General features: G+C 38.0%; 1 protein-coding gene across 2 annotated transcripts in view; it reads right to left on the bottom strand.

Moving 5' to 3' along the window:
- dgkg (diacylglycerol kinase, gamma) overlaps positions 1-16,771 on the bottom strand; it is a 90,018-nt gene that overhangs the window by 49,457 nt on the left and 23,790 nt on the right. The window contains exons 5-17 of one of the 2 annotated variants that reach the window (XM_087804877.1): positions 12,144-12,294; positions 9,215-9,307; positions 8,717-8,986; positions 7,127-7,279; positions 5,901-5,950; positions 5,517-5,591; positions 5,333-5,452; positions 4,285-4,402; positions 3,131-3,219; positions 2,934-3,050; positions 1,647-1,745; positions 1,039-1,149; positions 847-920 (exon numbers count right to left, since the gene is read on the bottom strand). In XM_087804877.1, coding sequence (XP_087661003.1) covers positions 847-920; positions 1,039-1,149; positions 1,647-1,745; positions 2,934-3,050; positions 3,131-3,219; positions 4,285-4,402; positions 5,333-5,452; positions 5,517-5,591; positions 5,901-5,950; positions 7,127-7,279; positions 8,717-8,986; positions 9,215-9,307; positions 12,144-12,294 — 1,520 coding nt within the window. The remainder of the gene's footprint in view (positions 1-846; positions 921-1,038; positions 1,150-1,646; positions 1,746-2,933; positions 3,051-3,130; positions 3,220-4,284; positions 4,403-5,332; positions 5,453-5,516; positions 5,592-5,900; positions 5,951-7,126; positions 7,280-8,716; positions 8,987-9,214; positions 9,308-12,143; positions 12,295-16,771) is intronic. The other variant, XM_087804878.1, reaches the window with a different exon arrangement.

The following is a 16,771-nucleotide window of genomic DNA, read 5'->3' as shown; positions in this document are numbered from 1 at the left end:
CGTGGTCACATGACGACTCCATGATGGCCGCTCGTCACTGAAGGTTGTTTTCCTGCCTCGTTCATCATGTTAGTGATCCAGAGTCAAGTGTTTTTTTTTTAGAGGTCTATATTTATTTCTCCATGTCTTCCTCAGCTATCACCCTGTCACAGGCTCGGTGACTCTAGCATGACAACAAGTGAGTCAACAATAGCATCCAGTGTTGTTCTGCAGTATATTGTTATTATCTGCTTATATTTATATATATTCCTGTTGATGAGTTTAGACACATAAAGTAATTATGTACGAATATAATTTCATAAACAAGAGCTTGGAATTGATCAAATTTAGGCTTCAAAAATAGATTGCTTAAGTACGTACTTTTTATGGTTAAAATAAACAATACATCATTGTTATAATCCCATTTTATGTATTGCTTTTCTATCTATCTACTCATCTTTTCGTAGTACAAATTGTACAAGATTAGGGTTAGAGTTAAGCTTGATTTTTTCCGATTAATTTCCTGAAAGTGCTTGAAATTTAAACTTTTTTTTTTCTGAAAATAATAAACCAAACATTGATACAGGTTTTTAGCCAAAATCTTTCCTTTTTCTAATAAGTAAGTAAGTAAGTCATTTTTATTTGTACAGCGCTTTTCCAGACCAGGGTCACAAAGCACTTAAACAATCAAAACAATATTCAATAAAGTATATACTTCAAAGGCATACAACCCCCTTCATAAAACTTTATTTAAAAAAAAAAAAAAGCTACATAATAATTAGCCTCACTTATGCTATTAGCATCACAGGCTCAATGGTCATAATAATGTCAATTCAAAACATCCATGTTCAGCATCAACATTCTCACCGTTCTCCTTGTCTTCCTCCACTTTTGGGATTAACCAGGACCAGCAGTGGGTGAGTACCAGGGAGAGGGCTGATCTGAAGCCAGAATAAAACGCAGATTGTGAGCATGAACTTAGCATCACAAACAGATCTTCTAAAACTCTACATATATCGCTCAAAGAGTCATTTGTATATGTCGTGTTTCTGCAGATACCTGCAGTGCTTGACCGTCTCCTGGAGCGAATTTGAAAACCTGGTTGGTGTCGTCCGGGCTGGTGCTGGGTGGAGACTCGCTCTCGCCGCGCTTTGCCACAGAGTGACGATCCTTAAAATGAAAAATTAACTTATAAATATATAGAGTTTGCGCAAGAAAAGTGTGTCCCAACTTTGACAGAATAATAAAAGTCAGGGGATACGCGCCGTCAGGTGTCATCGCAGGTATGAAATTGAAACGGGTGCTGGGAGGACCGAGGCCTGACACAACTGGTTAGAGCAGGAGGAGGTGAGTGACGGCGTGTCTTCATGGTCGGCCGTGCGGTTATACAGCTTTAGGTCACTGAACATAACTAGTTTGATGGAATAATATTTTCGTATATATTCATTTAATTTTTTCTTTCAGACGGTAGATGATTGTTAATATGTTTTTGTGTGTAAAACTAGAAAAAAAACAACAGTAATGAGTTCAATGACCCCTCATAAATTGAAAACAAACATTTACAGTTGCATCAATCGGCCAGCAGGAGGCAGCCTTTACACTAGTTAACCCTCAATATAGAGCAATGGAAGTGCTTATCAACGTTGGGGGAATTAAATGCATCTCACCAGGACAACGGGGCAGATGTAGGAGGGCAACAAGGTGTGATCCTTCAACGCTCCACCGTCACACTCGGGTCTGCTGTTGGACGCACACTTGTTGTGTAGCTTCGGGAAGAGACGAGAAGAAGCATAAGAACGGTGGGAGGGAGATCCATCTGTGAAAATGACTGCACCACAGATTAAACTCGAAAAACTTTTTTATCCTGATGGATTTTTCAATATGACAGCTTGCTCGTCCATATAGTACACCAACAACAACAACACACACACAACAAAAAACTGTTTCATCCATGACAGATGGAACCAGAGCCGTCGCTGTGAAGGAGAAAATATTGGTCGGTGGCGACATCTAGCGACGCATTGCGGGTATGACCATTGCGTCACAACGTAAATTCGTATTAATGGTGGTTAAAAAATAAAATAAGTAAGTCAAATGAAAAAGAAATAAGGGGAACTGAAACATAAATTAATTCGAAAAAGAAGAGACTGGGAGTAATGTTTTATCTTTTAAACACAATAAAATGCACAAAAACAAAACATTGAATATTCTGCAATTTTTTGGATAATATTTCTTTGTTATCTTTTATTTTACTATATTACTATTATGCTTTTTTTTCAATGTTTAAACATTTTAATTAGGTCATTTATCGTATTATTTTGAGAAAAAAAAGAAGTGAAAAACATGAATTATTGAGTCTATATACAAACGTTTTGACTAGTTTTGTTAGACAGTCGTTGATTAAATTGAAATTTAACCGTATAAACCCTATATCTTATATTACAGCTAATAGTATCATAATATTGTAGTTGGTCCTCTATGAAAGTGGTGAGTCTTTTCATACCGGGCTTCACAGATATAGAAAATCAATTGTTTAATTTCTTTTGTATTGATTATTTCAGTCAGAAAGATGTTTTATTTTGAAAAATATTTATTTTTTAGTTATATTATGATGTGACTTTTAAATGCAAAGATTTTGTTTCTCCAAGTTTACTGTTTTAGCTGTTAAAATATATTTTTATAGATCAAGTGTTGGCCCTTTTCTATACAATTCCCCATACAATTAATGTAAAATAGTTTTATAGAATAATAAGTAAATGATTAATGTGTCAATATACAAATAAAACAGTTACTAACATAGAATACCAGCAGCAGAGCATGAGTCATGAACCTTATCGTCTTTATTTGACAAAAAAAACTCACTGATTCAAAAAACAATTGTTATTATTTGTAATCTATTTTCTGATGGTTTTCCATTAAACGAGCAGAGAGGAGTTTGAACGACGGTCACTCACCGAGATCTGACACCAAACACAGTGCAGACCCGTCAGTCCCTGATAGCATTTGATGCTTCTGTGACATCGGTCACACTTGGTAGGCGAGTTCCCCTCAATCCAAACATGCTGCATAGCCTGGGGGGGTACAGAGCCGGTCAGTAACAGATAAGAAAGCAGTGTCTCCAAACGTGGCGGCAGCTTTTGTTTGGACTCACGTTGGTATGTCGACGTGACTTGGCGTAGGTGCTGATACAGGCGGCGATGTCTTTGGACACACAGCGTTCGTGAACCGTGTATTTGCATACTGAAAGAGACGAGTGGATGTGTTGGTTTAGACTTTATTTTAAATGTAATGAGGATTGTTTTTGTTCATATCTCTCCATGAACACATGATGTGATGCCATCATTTTAAGTCATTTTTCAGAGAGCAGATGAATTCAATTTAAACATAACAGACAAGATCCACTCTTTGAGACAGAAATATCCATTTTTTTTAATACATCCAATTTGATTCTGTCATAAACAAATCCTCAATTAAATATCACACGTTTAAAGTTTGTTATTTAACTGCAGATTTACAAAAAATGTTGTCAGGACTTTGCTGAACGGACGCTGTCAAACTGTCAAAAACAGCAAAAAGAAAATCACAGTCGCTTGCTTAAGACCTCGGCTCCTGCAAAGTTTTCGGTCTCATTTGCTTCCCATTATTTCATTTGTCTCTGTAATAGCTAGAAGGCATCTTAAAAGTACCAAAACCCATCTCAATTGTCTTTTCTAAATGTAGGAAGAGCAGCTCTTTTTCGAGTCTCTACATTATGAGTGAGCTCATCATCTCTGTAGACAAAGTTCAGGACCATAAGTCACAAAGATTGACCTGTAAATAGAGAGCCTCGGCTTTCTGGGCTCTTTCTCCATCCTGACAGAACCCTTATGCTACATCCCTCACTCATGAGCAAGACCCGAAGATACTCAAACTCCTCCATCTGAAGAAGGATCTCTCCTGAAACCTGGAGCTCTTTTCAGATTGAGGTACAGGATTTAGAGGAGCTGATCCCCTCCTGCTTCACCTTCAGCTGAGAATCCAATTTTAAATAATAATTACCTGTATATGTCGTTATTATATAGAACTTGAATTAAAAAACAAACAAACAGGAAGTCACCTAACTGCAGAATCACTTGCTGTAAAATTTGATGACGCAGGAAAATATCCAGCAGTGAAAAACTCACTTTCTTGTTTGGTACTTATAGTTTGCTTATGGTTCATTTTAGAGATAACATAGTTTTAAGTTATTAAAACCATGATTACATTTGAACCTCTTGCATCCCAGACCTACAGATACATCCCACGAGTGATATGTCAGAGACTTACAGGAGCAGCAGAGACCCTGCTTGCGGACCCCGAGCAGCATAGTGTGGCAGTAGTTACAGTAGGCTGGTTTATTGAAGTGCTTCAGACGCCAGGCGTGCTGTCCGTCCTCCTGTACATTCTGCAATACAAAGAGACATTTTTAAATGAACACTGAAGCATTGATTCGTCCTGGAGTCGCAGCATAGCAGCTTTCAATAGAGTTAAAGTTTTCAATACAGCATTATTTATTATTTATTTATAGATACTGTGACTAGTCAGGCTTTTCTCTTAAGTTTTAATTTGCAGAATAATACATAATAAAAAAAAAAAATTCAAATGTGTTCGGCCCTGCAGTACATTTTTTTCAAACATATTTTTATTTAGTTTCAAGGACAAAGAAACATTAGACATAACAAAAACCACCCGAAAAACACCAAAGAGCTTGCAGCGTTACTACTAATAAAATAAAAATATAATCATAATGGTAATCAAAACGATAGACATGAATGAATGCATATACATTTATAATCATTGGAAATTATTTAATAAACAACAGTATTATTCATCACAATCAATTCTTTAAATCACATCACAGTATATTTTAAAATGTTCCGAAGGGAGTGAAAGACATAACAAAAATAACTGTAAAGGTAAAAGTAAAATCAACTTTCTTGTGTTCTCCTCAGGTTATTATTTTAACTACTTATAATACTAACTTATTATTTCTTCTCCTTTTTATGCGTTTGCTTTTCTATCTCTCTGGCTATTAGTCATGTATATTTCTGACAATAAGGTTCATCTTTCTTGCTTCCCAACCCACAAATTAAAATAAAGTATCTTCATCTTTATATTGAAAATCTTTAAATAAAATGCATGTGAAAGCACAAGATATAATGAAATATATTTGATTGCTCAACCCTAAACTGTCATGGGATTAAGGCTTATTTTGTGTTCGTTCCATCTTCTTTTTTGACATCCACTCACAGTATGAACATTTACTTTCCTACCCCTGCAGTGTGACTTGATTCTAAGCCGCTATTTGATCGTTACTGTACAATTGGACTCGCACCATGTCCATGCCCAGGAGCACCAGCAGAGGGATGGTGGTGAGTCCTCCTCTGATCCACTCCTCCAGCGTGACAGTCCCGTCCCTGTCGTAGTCGATCTCCTCCATCATCTCCTTCAGGATCTGCCGACACTGGGCGTCACTTTGGTTTCATAAAAAGGTCACTCATAAGCTCCTCGTCACCCACCGGTCGCAGCTCCGTGGAGTCCCACTCCAGGTACTCCGCCACATGGACCATCTGGTTGATGATACGATCCAGTTCCTACGAAAAACAAAAGACCTTGTTTTCACTGTCACTCCTAACTCAACTTTTTATTGCTCCACTTGTGATGGAAACTGTCCATGTGTGGCATCACAAACACATTTACTGTTGCGATATATACGTGTTCTTCGGAGCATCTGGAGAGCGTCAAAGTAAACACAACCATAACACATGATCTCATGTAAACACAGCTGCCTTCACTCAGTGTCCCGGTTGCTATATTTAGCTCGGGAGCAAACAAAAAGGTACAAAAAAAAAAAAAAAAACACAAAGAGGAGGGGTAAGGAAGAAAAAAAAAATTCCACTCACAGAACTGTCCAGAACTCCGTTGCCGTCCGTGTCGTAGAGCCGGAACATGACTGGAAGAGGACGAGAGATCAGTGACCCCGTGTTAGCTTCACAGGACATTAGCTGCTCTCAGCTGCGTCGGTCAGTCCAGATGTGCACAGGTTCACAGCATTTAGCCAGCGACCCCTAAAATAATATTTGGACTTTAAAAAAGCCTATTAGAGAAAGATTTTCCTCTTTTGTCGTCTTGTGAATTTTTAGGACAGAACATTTCTATATTAATAAAATAATGTAACATTTTTAAATAGTCTAACAAGCATTTAAATTGTCTTTTGTTTGTCTAAAAATTCTTTAAGACAGATAAATACTATGTTGATGATGATTTTAGAAAGTCTATTCGAATTAAAATAATTCGATTTCTCTTTTGTTATCTTAAGATTCCTTATTTTAAAAAATTCTACATAGATTAACATGCATTAGATTTTTATCTATCTTTTATTTTAATTTTTTTTAAAAGAAAATAATAATATAACAATATATTAATAAGTTAATAATGTTTTAAAAGGCCTATTGGAACTAAAATTATTAGATATTATTGCTGGGTCAGGGTGACCTGAAGGTCGTGAACAAATGTGTTTGTGGTATCCCTTGTGTTGCTTCTGGGTCAAGGTGAAAACAACAATCACATTTGTTTTTTGGGCCTTCGGGTCACTTTGACCCTGAGCTAAGACAAGGGTTTAATTGATTGATTTTCCCCTTTTTTCTTCTTAACATTGTTGAAGACAGAAAAATACTATTTTAATTTTAATCTTGTTTAATCAAAAAAAGTATTAGGACTATTAGAACCAAAATAACAAAAACATTTATCTTTAAATTGTTTAGGACAGAAAATACAATTTTAATCGTGTTTTTTTAAAAAGCCTATTGAAAATGTTTTTTTATTGTGTTTAGATTAATTCAAGACAGAAAAATACTATGTTAATACATGAATAATACATGTTTTGAATGGGAAGTACAATGATTAAATCAATGAAAAGAGTTGAAACAGAAAATTAAAATAATATTTAATCAATATTCAACATCATTAACTAAATGTATTCATGCCTCCTTGACACGGACCGAGTTCACCGAGGACTGACTTACAACTACGACCGGACATACATCAGGGGTCCGGACAACAAATCAATGTTTCCCCCCCGTCCCCGCCGAGATCCCCCTCATCCCTCATGCGCATCCTTGTCACTCACACTCCAGCTTGTCCTCCGGCGTCCCTCGCTCCAGCAGCGACAGATAGCAAACGATGTCCTTGAGAAAGACCACCTGAGGCGACGGCGACGGCGCCCCCTTCTGAGGCGAGGGACTCCTGCGCAGCGATAGATGTTTCTCCGAGCGACTCCTCTCTGTGGAACACAGTGGTTCAGACGCTACAGCAGATGCACGGCAGGGGAGTCGAACCCCATCACACGAGGGTGCACAATTAAATTAGGGAAAATTTATCAAAAATTGTTTTCATTATTTCTTTTCGTTAGACTTTTGTAGCTATTTTTTTATGTACTTGCAGGCCACATAAAACAAAATGTGCAGCCAGATTTGATCACACACTTTGAGTTTTTCAATACTACAATGTCTGACAAGGTAAAAGTACATATTTGTCCTGGAAGCAAATCACATTAACCCTTGTGTTATCCCAGGGTCAAAGTGACCCAAAGGTGTCACGTTTCCCTTTCTTTGGCTTTTATTTTGTAAAGTCCTTTCCTGGGTTTCGTTGCTCTCATGGCAGTCGGTGAGGGCCATGCTTGGCAAGATCCACGGCTGTCGACGACCAGGACAATTAGCGGTGCTGCATAAAGTATCTGCTCCTGGCCTGAGTCGATGTCAGCATGTTTTTTCGGGACCGTCTCTCCCACCTCTCAGTGGTTCGCTTAGTGAACCTACTTTACATTTTGGATTCTCTGACTTGTTTTTTCCTTTCAGTGCTTTGTTTCCTTTGTTGAGTTCTCGATTAAATGCAGCCACACCTTCTTTGACTTCTGTTTTTTTATTGGACTGAGATTTGTACTTTTGTGTATTAAATCGTGTTTTGTGTGATTATTAAACCGTCTTTTTTTAACCTCCAGCCTGTTAACGTATTATCCTCTGCTTCTGGTTCATCTTGCCAACTAAACCGTTACAGAAGGGATACGACAAACATTTGTTTTCGGGCCTTCGGGTCACCTTGACCCCGAGACAGCACAAGGGTAAAAAAAAAAGAGAAAGAAAATGTACATGTTATTAGTTGTGATCATAAATTAAGTTAGAGTAAGTACATCACATTAGCCAAGTTATGTAAATACTTATTTCCGTTTTAATAATATAATTCATTAATAATATTCATGTATCTTCTTTGGCTTATCACGTAATGGTCAAAAGAAACCTGGACCAGCTCACCTGCCACAAGTAGTCACACCTGTGGACAATTTAAAATTATCATTTAACCCCCTTAACGTTTTAAAAATGTTGGAGGGAACCCAAGCAAACTGGGGAGAACACAAAAGTTTACTCGGAAAAAAACAATGTTTACTCAAGACGCTTTCCTCAATCTGGAATTGAACCTACAACCTTCTTGCTGTATGGCTCCATAAATAATGACTATGATTGCAGCCTAAGATGTTGTTGGTCCAATCCTAACTATGGATGTTACTGTATCGTTGTGTCCCTGAGCAACACATTTAACTACCTCAGTTGCTTCAGACGGTTCAACTGCGTTGCGGCCTACTCCCATCAGTATGCTATTGTGTGTATGGGGGGGAACCATTAATCAAAAATAATTTTGGCAAATAATTTTGGCAAAGACTCACCTGGGGAGAGTTTGGGCTGAACCGGGACTTTAGCGGGACCAGTGTTGGCGGTCAGAGCGTTACTGCTGCCGTCTGAGGTCTTGGCCTGGGTGCAGGGAGAACGCTGGGCGCCCCCTGGTGTGTGAGAGCCGCCGCCGCCGCCCGATCGCTGCGAGGACGAGCGGGACGAGCAAGGCGAGGTCGTCGCCCCGGTACCGGCGCCGCTCATCAGCCCCGAGTGCTCCGGCGTGGGCCGACCCATCGCTGACAGGATGCTCTTCCCGTTCATCCCTGACACCAGGAGAAGACTTTTACAAACAATCCCACGCAAATGGAGATTGAATATTTGCTGAGCACGAAGCAACGACACAACATTAATCAAGATACATCGAGTTAAAGCCTCACAAGGACGGACCAAGTTTCACAAGCAGATTTAAAATAGATGCTTCAACACAGAGACACATGACAAAGAAGCCACAAATCCAACAAGAGATGTTGGTCCACTGAGAAGGTCATCACCGCTGTGTTGGAGGCCGCTCAGTCGGCTGCCTGTGATGGGAGCACAGGCCACCTCGGTCTGGATAGAAATACCAGCATCGATAGATCGCATGTCTGCAGTCAACGTGTGAAGCCGCAGATGCAGGAAGACGGAACAAAAAAATAAAAGAGGGATGAGTGAAGAAGATTTAGGACCGACAACATGTGGAATTGGATTCAACCCTCTGGATTATACAATAATAAAACTTGAAATGAATCTCAATGTTCTGTCGTTAATAAGATGATGTCACAAGTTTACTTGCAAATGTTACTTAATTTGTATGATAGTATATCAATTAATTTGTAGCCTTTTAAATTAGATTTTAAATATTGCAATATTATATCAATATTTTTATATCCAATTTAAAAGGCTACAAATTTTGAAATATTGGTATAATATTGACATATTTTATATCCAATTGTTTTAGTATATACTTCCATACAATTAAATAGATTTGCCAGTAAACTCTTGACCTTATTTAATTACTGGAATTCAGTATCAAACTTGTGTAAAAAAAAAAGAAGGTATATTTTAAAATAATTAAGTAGTAATTAAAATTCAATGTAAAATAAAAATACAACATTACAATATACAAATTATTATATATATATATATATATATATATATATATATATATATATAAATAATTTAATGATTAAAACGACAACATTTCAATTAAACAAAAACAAGTTTCCACATTTCAAATGTTAAACTCAACCATTCAATATTCTGATGGCACTAATGCACCTCCATACATTTTGGTTTATAAAGTTCATTTGTATGAAACGACTGGAGGATGATCATTTTGTTTAAACATCGACCTTCACGTGACCATGACATCGCTGGTTAATAGGCAGAAATGTGACTTTTCTTCCACTAGGTGGCAGTGCAGACCGGATCACTACAACATAATAAACCAAGATGACCTTAATGTCTTCTAAACGTCAGCATGAGCACAAAAAAACAAAACAACAGCATCATTAAATGGGTCTTTTACTTAATAATATAAGAATTAAAACACGATAGTAATTATGGATATCGATGGAGTCAAGTGGGTTTCATGTAACAAATTGTATTTTACACTCGTAGGAAGAAACGTTTTTAAAATTCTCCCTCGTCTAATTAGTCCCAAAGAGCCGGAGTTGATCCAGTCCACACAGATTTAAACCGGCAACAGCACCGACTCACACCTGAGGACCACTCAACCTGATTGTTTTAGCAAGAAACTGGCCAGGAAAAAAAAAAGGCCCCGGATCATGATGTGATGCTGCAGCTACTAATGCAAAAAAAGACTATTAAAGCACTTTGGTGACTGTCAGAAGATGTTAGTTCATATTTGAAAGTACATAAATAGAACCCGTAACCGAGCGCTCCTCGAGTCTGATCAGCTGACGACATTTCCAGAGTCACGACTCGAGTCGCTCTCGCAAGGAGGAGCTCAGGCTGACATTATCTTCACCCAATGTCACTCTCTATTCTTCAGACGGATAAAAATAGATCCGGAGGTGAATGATCCACTTCTGCATCACCTCCAATGATTGGTTCACTTCTGTTGCACCATATATAAGTGGACAAACTCAACGTTTGATCATAAAAAAAAATCTACATTTTAAATGAATTAAGATCCCGTCATGAAAATCGTGTAACGTCAGGGACACCCGGAGTCGTCGTACGTCACGGAGCTGTTGAAGCGATGACTTGCAGTCAGGTTGGGATGTCCATCTGCCCGTGTGTCAAATTTCCTGTGTAATCGATTTGCAAGTCGGCATGTGGGTGTGTGTCCTTGTTAATTTGCATGACATTTGTGCGGCGCGCGGGGCTAAATGCTGCTTCAAACAGATGGTATTTGAAAACGCAAGTGGCCGTGGAACCGAGAGTTTGTGCCGTTACGAGGCAAAAGATTGATGTTTTCTCTGCGTCACGGTCACCTGATGCCTTGTGGGTCTTTATTCAATGATTTTTTACTAAATAATCTGTCCACATTTTATATCTACACACAATTTCACAAATGGTATTTATTGTAATTTTATTTTTTAATATTTTGAATTGTATGTTTTGTTTTGTAATTATATGTTTTTGACACTATTTTCTTATGTTTCAGGTGCGTTTCTCTCATGTTGAATTTATGGTCAAAAGTGGATTTTTTCTTCGAGTATCTATTGATCTAAAAATAAAATATCAGCGCAGATCTTATTTTGTAACGATAAAATAAAAATTATTTTGTAAACAATGTAAAAGGAAAATCCTACACAATTAAATGGTAAGAGTAAATCGCCCCCCCACAGTATTAGAACATTTGGTACTGGAACTATTATATAATGTGCATCAAAGAAAAAAAATACATTATTTAAAAACAATGAAGATTGTTTGTCCTAAAAGACTGTGTATATTTTTGTTTTTGCGAGTTTTTTTGCGACAGTTTAATTGTGAAAAAAAGGAGTCTTAAATTTGGCAGTTGTAGAAGTTTATCCCCTGTTTTTTTTTGTCTGGGTCAAGGTGACCCGAAGGCCCGAAAACGAATGTGTTTGTGGTATGCCTTGTGTCGTCTCTGGGTCGAGGTGAATGACCTCTCTGGCTTGATAAATAAATAAATACATATGCAGTGGTGGAGGTTATTCACCTTGACCCAGAAATAACACAATAGTTAAAAAAAACACCTTATAATGTACTTTAAATTAAATAATTAAAGTAATTTGAGAGTCGTGTTGCATTCATAGTCTTTACAGGTTTTCTATTGATTCAGGTCAATTCTTTTTTCCACTGTCAGAGACATCTTTGATGAATTTGACAGTTAAAACTACACCAAGACTGTTACATTTCATCCTCAAAGTACTTTGACCAGCATGTGAATCTCAGATATTAACAACTATTTTCTGAGGATCATTGTTTAAGAGAGACTTTGACATTTACCCAGCAGGCTGGTTCCGGGTCGAGACGGATCGGGAGAGCATCCTCCCGTCTTGCTCTTGAAGGAGGTGAACAGATGCTGACAGAGATCCTCCGGGATGTCGTTCTCCAGGTATGTGGCCATGAAGAGCTGGAAGCCTTCATAGTCTATGGGCTGCAACAGAAGATAAACGGGAGGTCAAGGAACGACAGGAGAGGAAGGAGTTCAAGGCGAGAGGCGGATGATTCACTTCACAAATGCATCGATGACCTCCTGATGACTTCAACGCCGCCATTTAACATGGAAACCACATTTTATGACTTTTTCTAACCGCTGTAAATGAATAATCTGACTTCAAAAGCATGTTTGCGATGTAGTCGACGGACTCTCCTGGCATCGGTCGTATGTCACAGTCCCTGGAGACAGAGTTCATGCTCAAACATACACTACACAGCATGCACTGAGTCTTACTTTGTTGAGAACATCTTGCTGCTGTTAACCATCGAAACAGTGAAGGGGAAAGAGAGAGATTGTTAGCTAATGGGTACAGAGTGGAACGTGTAATGAGATGGAGTCAGAAGACACTTCAGAGTCTTTTTCGAGCCAAAGAGTCCGCACCGGTTCTGGTCCAGAACGCAGCAGCTCTTCTGATCTTCAAAACCTGCCCAAACTGCTGCACCTTCTGCAGACTCACTAGACTTGTCGCCATGACTCTCTCCTCCTCTACAAATGACTCACCTGTTCCGTCTCCCATACCAGTCATAACCCCTATTCCCCTTTACTGCTACCTCCCTTTTTTAATCATTCTGATTTTGTTCCGTGTTAGAAACTCACTTTTTCCTTCACAAAGATAATTCACCTTTTATTTTCGTTATTCTTTATTTTACGTTTTTCTTTTTAATCTATGATCTTGACACAATATGTTAAACAATATATATACTGTATATTTATATATAGTGTTTTTAGGTGCAATTCTTTTCATAAAACTATTATTTATACCCGTCCCACAGTTCAACCATCCCGTTATGCTTACATGGTCTGGCTCTTTCAAAGACACTGTCCTTTTAATGAGTCTGTTAAGCTTAAAGATCAACTAATGTGTTGATTTAAGTGTGTCTTAAATAGATTTTGCACCTCTATTGTATCATCATCTTCTTTTTTTATTATTTATCTTTTGCCCTGCCAACTGAAAACACTTGGTTTTTCTGGAGATGAAATCTTGTTTACCATAACCACACCCACTCTGCTGTGATTGGTCAAACATCAAGGTTTGTAATACAGCGTCATCAATCCAGGAAGTCTCCACCTCCAAGGGAAGCCATTATTACATAATAATGGGCTCTGCTCTTGTAACCTCTTGTTCGTTGAGATTTTGAACCTTTATAAAGCAATGAGTTCAAAACATGGTCATGACGAGGGACTTACTGCACCTTGGAGAGGAAGACTTCAACATTTGAAACATGTGAGAGTTGGGTGAGTTGGGATGACCTTTAACCTTACAATAGTTTTGAGATTTACTTGCTAGCTTAGAGAGTGGTATAATTGTGCTACAAGAATGTTTAATTTTACCACCATACATACAATTGAGGACATTTTAAAGACAGAAAAAAATGTTTTGAAATAAAAGGATGTGTTATCACTCAAAAGGAGTATTACACTTATGGATGGTAGAGATGGAAATATAAATATAAAAGGATATCAATAGGGATTTGTGCCTGCAAATGCATGGAGTGTCTTTTTATTAAACCTTCTCACAGAATAAACGTTTAGGACACGACCATGTTGGTTAAACAACTCTGAGAAAACAGGAACCATAAGCTAACAAGCACCGAGTATGGAAATATGACTCGGTGACATCAATCATAAAACACCGTGATTAGAATCCTCCTGCAACTAAACACTGTGGACCCAAACCCGGAGAGGCCCTAAAAGCCTGCCTGATATTACTCTCCTTATTAGGCCAAACAAATGTTGAGGTTTTTAAATGTCAGATTGAGAAAAAAACCACAACCTAAAACCATCCAACATCCTCTCTCAAAACACAAATACACTGAAAAACCCCAAACACAGAGTTTGATTTATTATGAATCGTCATGAAAGTAAAGGTGGCTGAAAGGAATGTGAGGAAATTCTCAACCTTGAAGAGAATTTTCCTCACTTGTGATTACTTTTCTCTGCGAGTGGGCTCGCGTTCAAGGCTGCGGAGAGCAGCTGTGATACATCGCCACGCTTCATTTAGTCGTTTTCCTTTCTCAAGGGCTGCCAGAGTGATTTGATTGACTTTCTTTTGACATTTGACGGAAGAACGATTGAGGTTCTTCTGTCCAGTCTGGATCACAAACCTCCAAAGTGACGCCTGCACGCCTCAACTATGTTAGCTTGCCAACGAAAATGCCATTTTTTGGTTGTGAATGTAAGAATGCTAAACAAATAATGATGATTAATGTTAAATATCTTGATGAATGTACACGACTGTTCATCTTAGACTGAGTTTAATGGTTCCAGGAAGGGATAGGAATCATTCGTTTTCAACCAAACTAGGTCCTTCAATAGTGTCCATAAAGAGGCTTCAGGAATGGAAAACACTGCTTTGCAAGGAAAGTGTTTAAGCTTTGGCAGTATTTAAACTTTAAAGTTGTTTCAATTATAAACGACTTTGTCTTTTGTCATGTTCTGTCACATTGTGGGCTATTCAAGGCAAATTCAGGAGAGAGGAAGCCATAAATAGACTTGAAGTTCTCTTCAGAAACAGGGGCGACAAACGCCTCTACCATTGGTCTGGATGAATGCATTTGTTTTTTAATGTCATGAACAGATTCTTCAGGACGGTTTAAAAGAAAAGGAACCGAAACTGAAACGAAGCACCAAAATCTGAGTTGATTTTTGGTCTTCTGGTAACTGATGCCCGATGGTCATGTTGATATAACGCCATCAGGGTTTAAGATAAGGTGAGTAACAAAAATTATCTAGGAGTAAAACTGACTGTTAAAGGGAAGGAATTGAATTTTACATATAGGAGAACAACCACTAGGTTATCAAGATAGATTGAGTCGATATGGAAATATATATATATAGAAATAACCATATGACATTAGATTCTTATTTTCTCTATAGTAAGTTCTTGTTTAATTTGGCCCTCGACCTCCTTTGTAAGGAGTATAAGCAGATATTTATAGTTCTAGCAAGAAGAGTCAGTTTGCCAAGTTATTAGGTTTATGGTGTCCCCGTCAAATTTGTTTCAACAGTTATTTGATTATTTATTTATAAGTGTGTATTGACGTCCAAATGGTATTTTCAGACAAAAAACAAATGGTAATAAACCAAAAAAAATATTAAAAAGCCTTATATTTTGATAATCTGAAACTTATGATTTTAAAGTGTTCAAATATGATAAGCTGACAAAACTACTGCGTTGTTTATAGAAACTATTTTAGTTGAAAAGCTCCAAACAATAGAGTAATTCTAAATCTAAAAGAGATGATAGTTGACTATAGTTGGTTTCGATGATAAAAAACTATCAGTAAATTAAAAAACTTGACATTATATTGAAATGTTTTTGCCATCTGTAATGCAGGAGGAAGAGAAATAACATCGTGTGCTGTCGAGTACGTGTGGGTAAACTTATTTAGTCTAATGAGAAAGTCAAGTGGGCGTAATGAACAGCGTCTGTCTCTCATCAGTCCGATTATAAAAGCTTACGATTGTTTGTTGTTTGGTACGCAAATGAGAAACCCAACGTTGCCACCGTGCAGTAGCGTTTCCCATCCATCCACTTTTGTGTGGTCCACTTATCCGGGCGATGAGTGGAAATGGAGCAAAAACCAGTCGGCTAAGTGGATTCCACGACAGACTCATGAGTCATTAGCGGCACATGAACGCACGCCGTGATGAACGGCCCAAGAGAAGCGAAGTCGTCTATTGTGGCGCCAGGTTACCGGTTCCAGACGGAGCACGTGGACATCTTCGTCTGGTTTCTCGGGAGCCAGGGCCACGGTGATGTCATGGCAAATACACCAGGGAAAGACAGATATTAAAACACGCTCGGCGACTCTTCTAAGATCCGACGAGTAGGAATGATACGACAACAGCGGGAGAAATGATGAGTGATCATCGCAAAAAAAAGCATCTACTGACGCATGTGGCATCCCATTATCATTGATCACAGCTCCTCCGACTGATGACAGCATCTTTTCTGACACTGGAAGTTGTTTGTCTCACAGCAGTCGTGTGAAGCTTGTGATGAAACTTGTCAAAGATAGCGTCGGTGAGATGATCTTGGAGTCAGTAATAGGAGGCAAGACATGTAATTTATGGCACTTTTCTAATCCTGCTGTTAGAAAGATTTGAACTCTCCTCTTTCTAATTATTTAAACAAACCAATTGTTCACCGTAACATTATGACCACCTTTCTAATACTCTCAAAATATATCTACTTTTATGGCTTGCAGGGGTGATAATAGTATAATGTTGCTAAATGCACTACAAATTTATAAATGCTCACTTAAAGAAATGCCAGTTCTATGCTTCTTTCTAATTTGATTCTAGATTTTGGATCATTACTGAATCTAAATAACCAACATTAACACACATTTTGACCACTAACCAAGAACATGTTTAAAGCAAACACGTTTATTTCTTCACTCTGCTCAAA

This window comes from Callionymus lyra, chromosome 12 (assembly GCF_982586985.1).
Source record: "Callionymus lyra chromosome 12, fCalLyr1.hap1.1, whole genome shotgun sequence".
Classification (NCBI taxonomy): Eukaryota; Metazoa; Chordata; class Actinopteri; order Syngnathiformes; family Callionymidae; genus Callionymus; species Callionymus lyra.
This window is presented reverse-complemented; position numbering and strand designations above follow the sequence as displayed.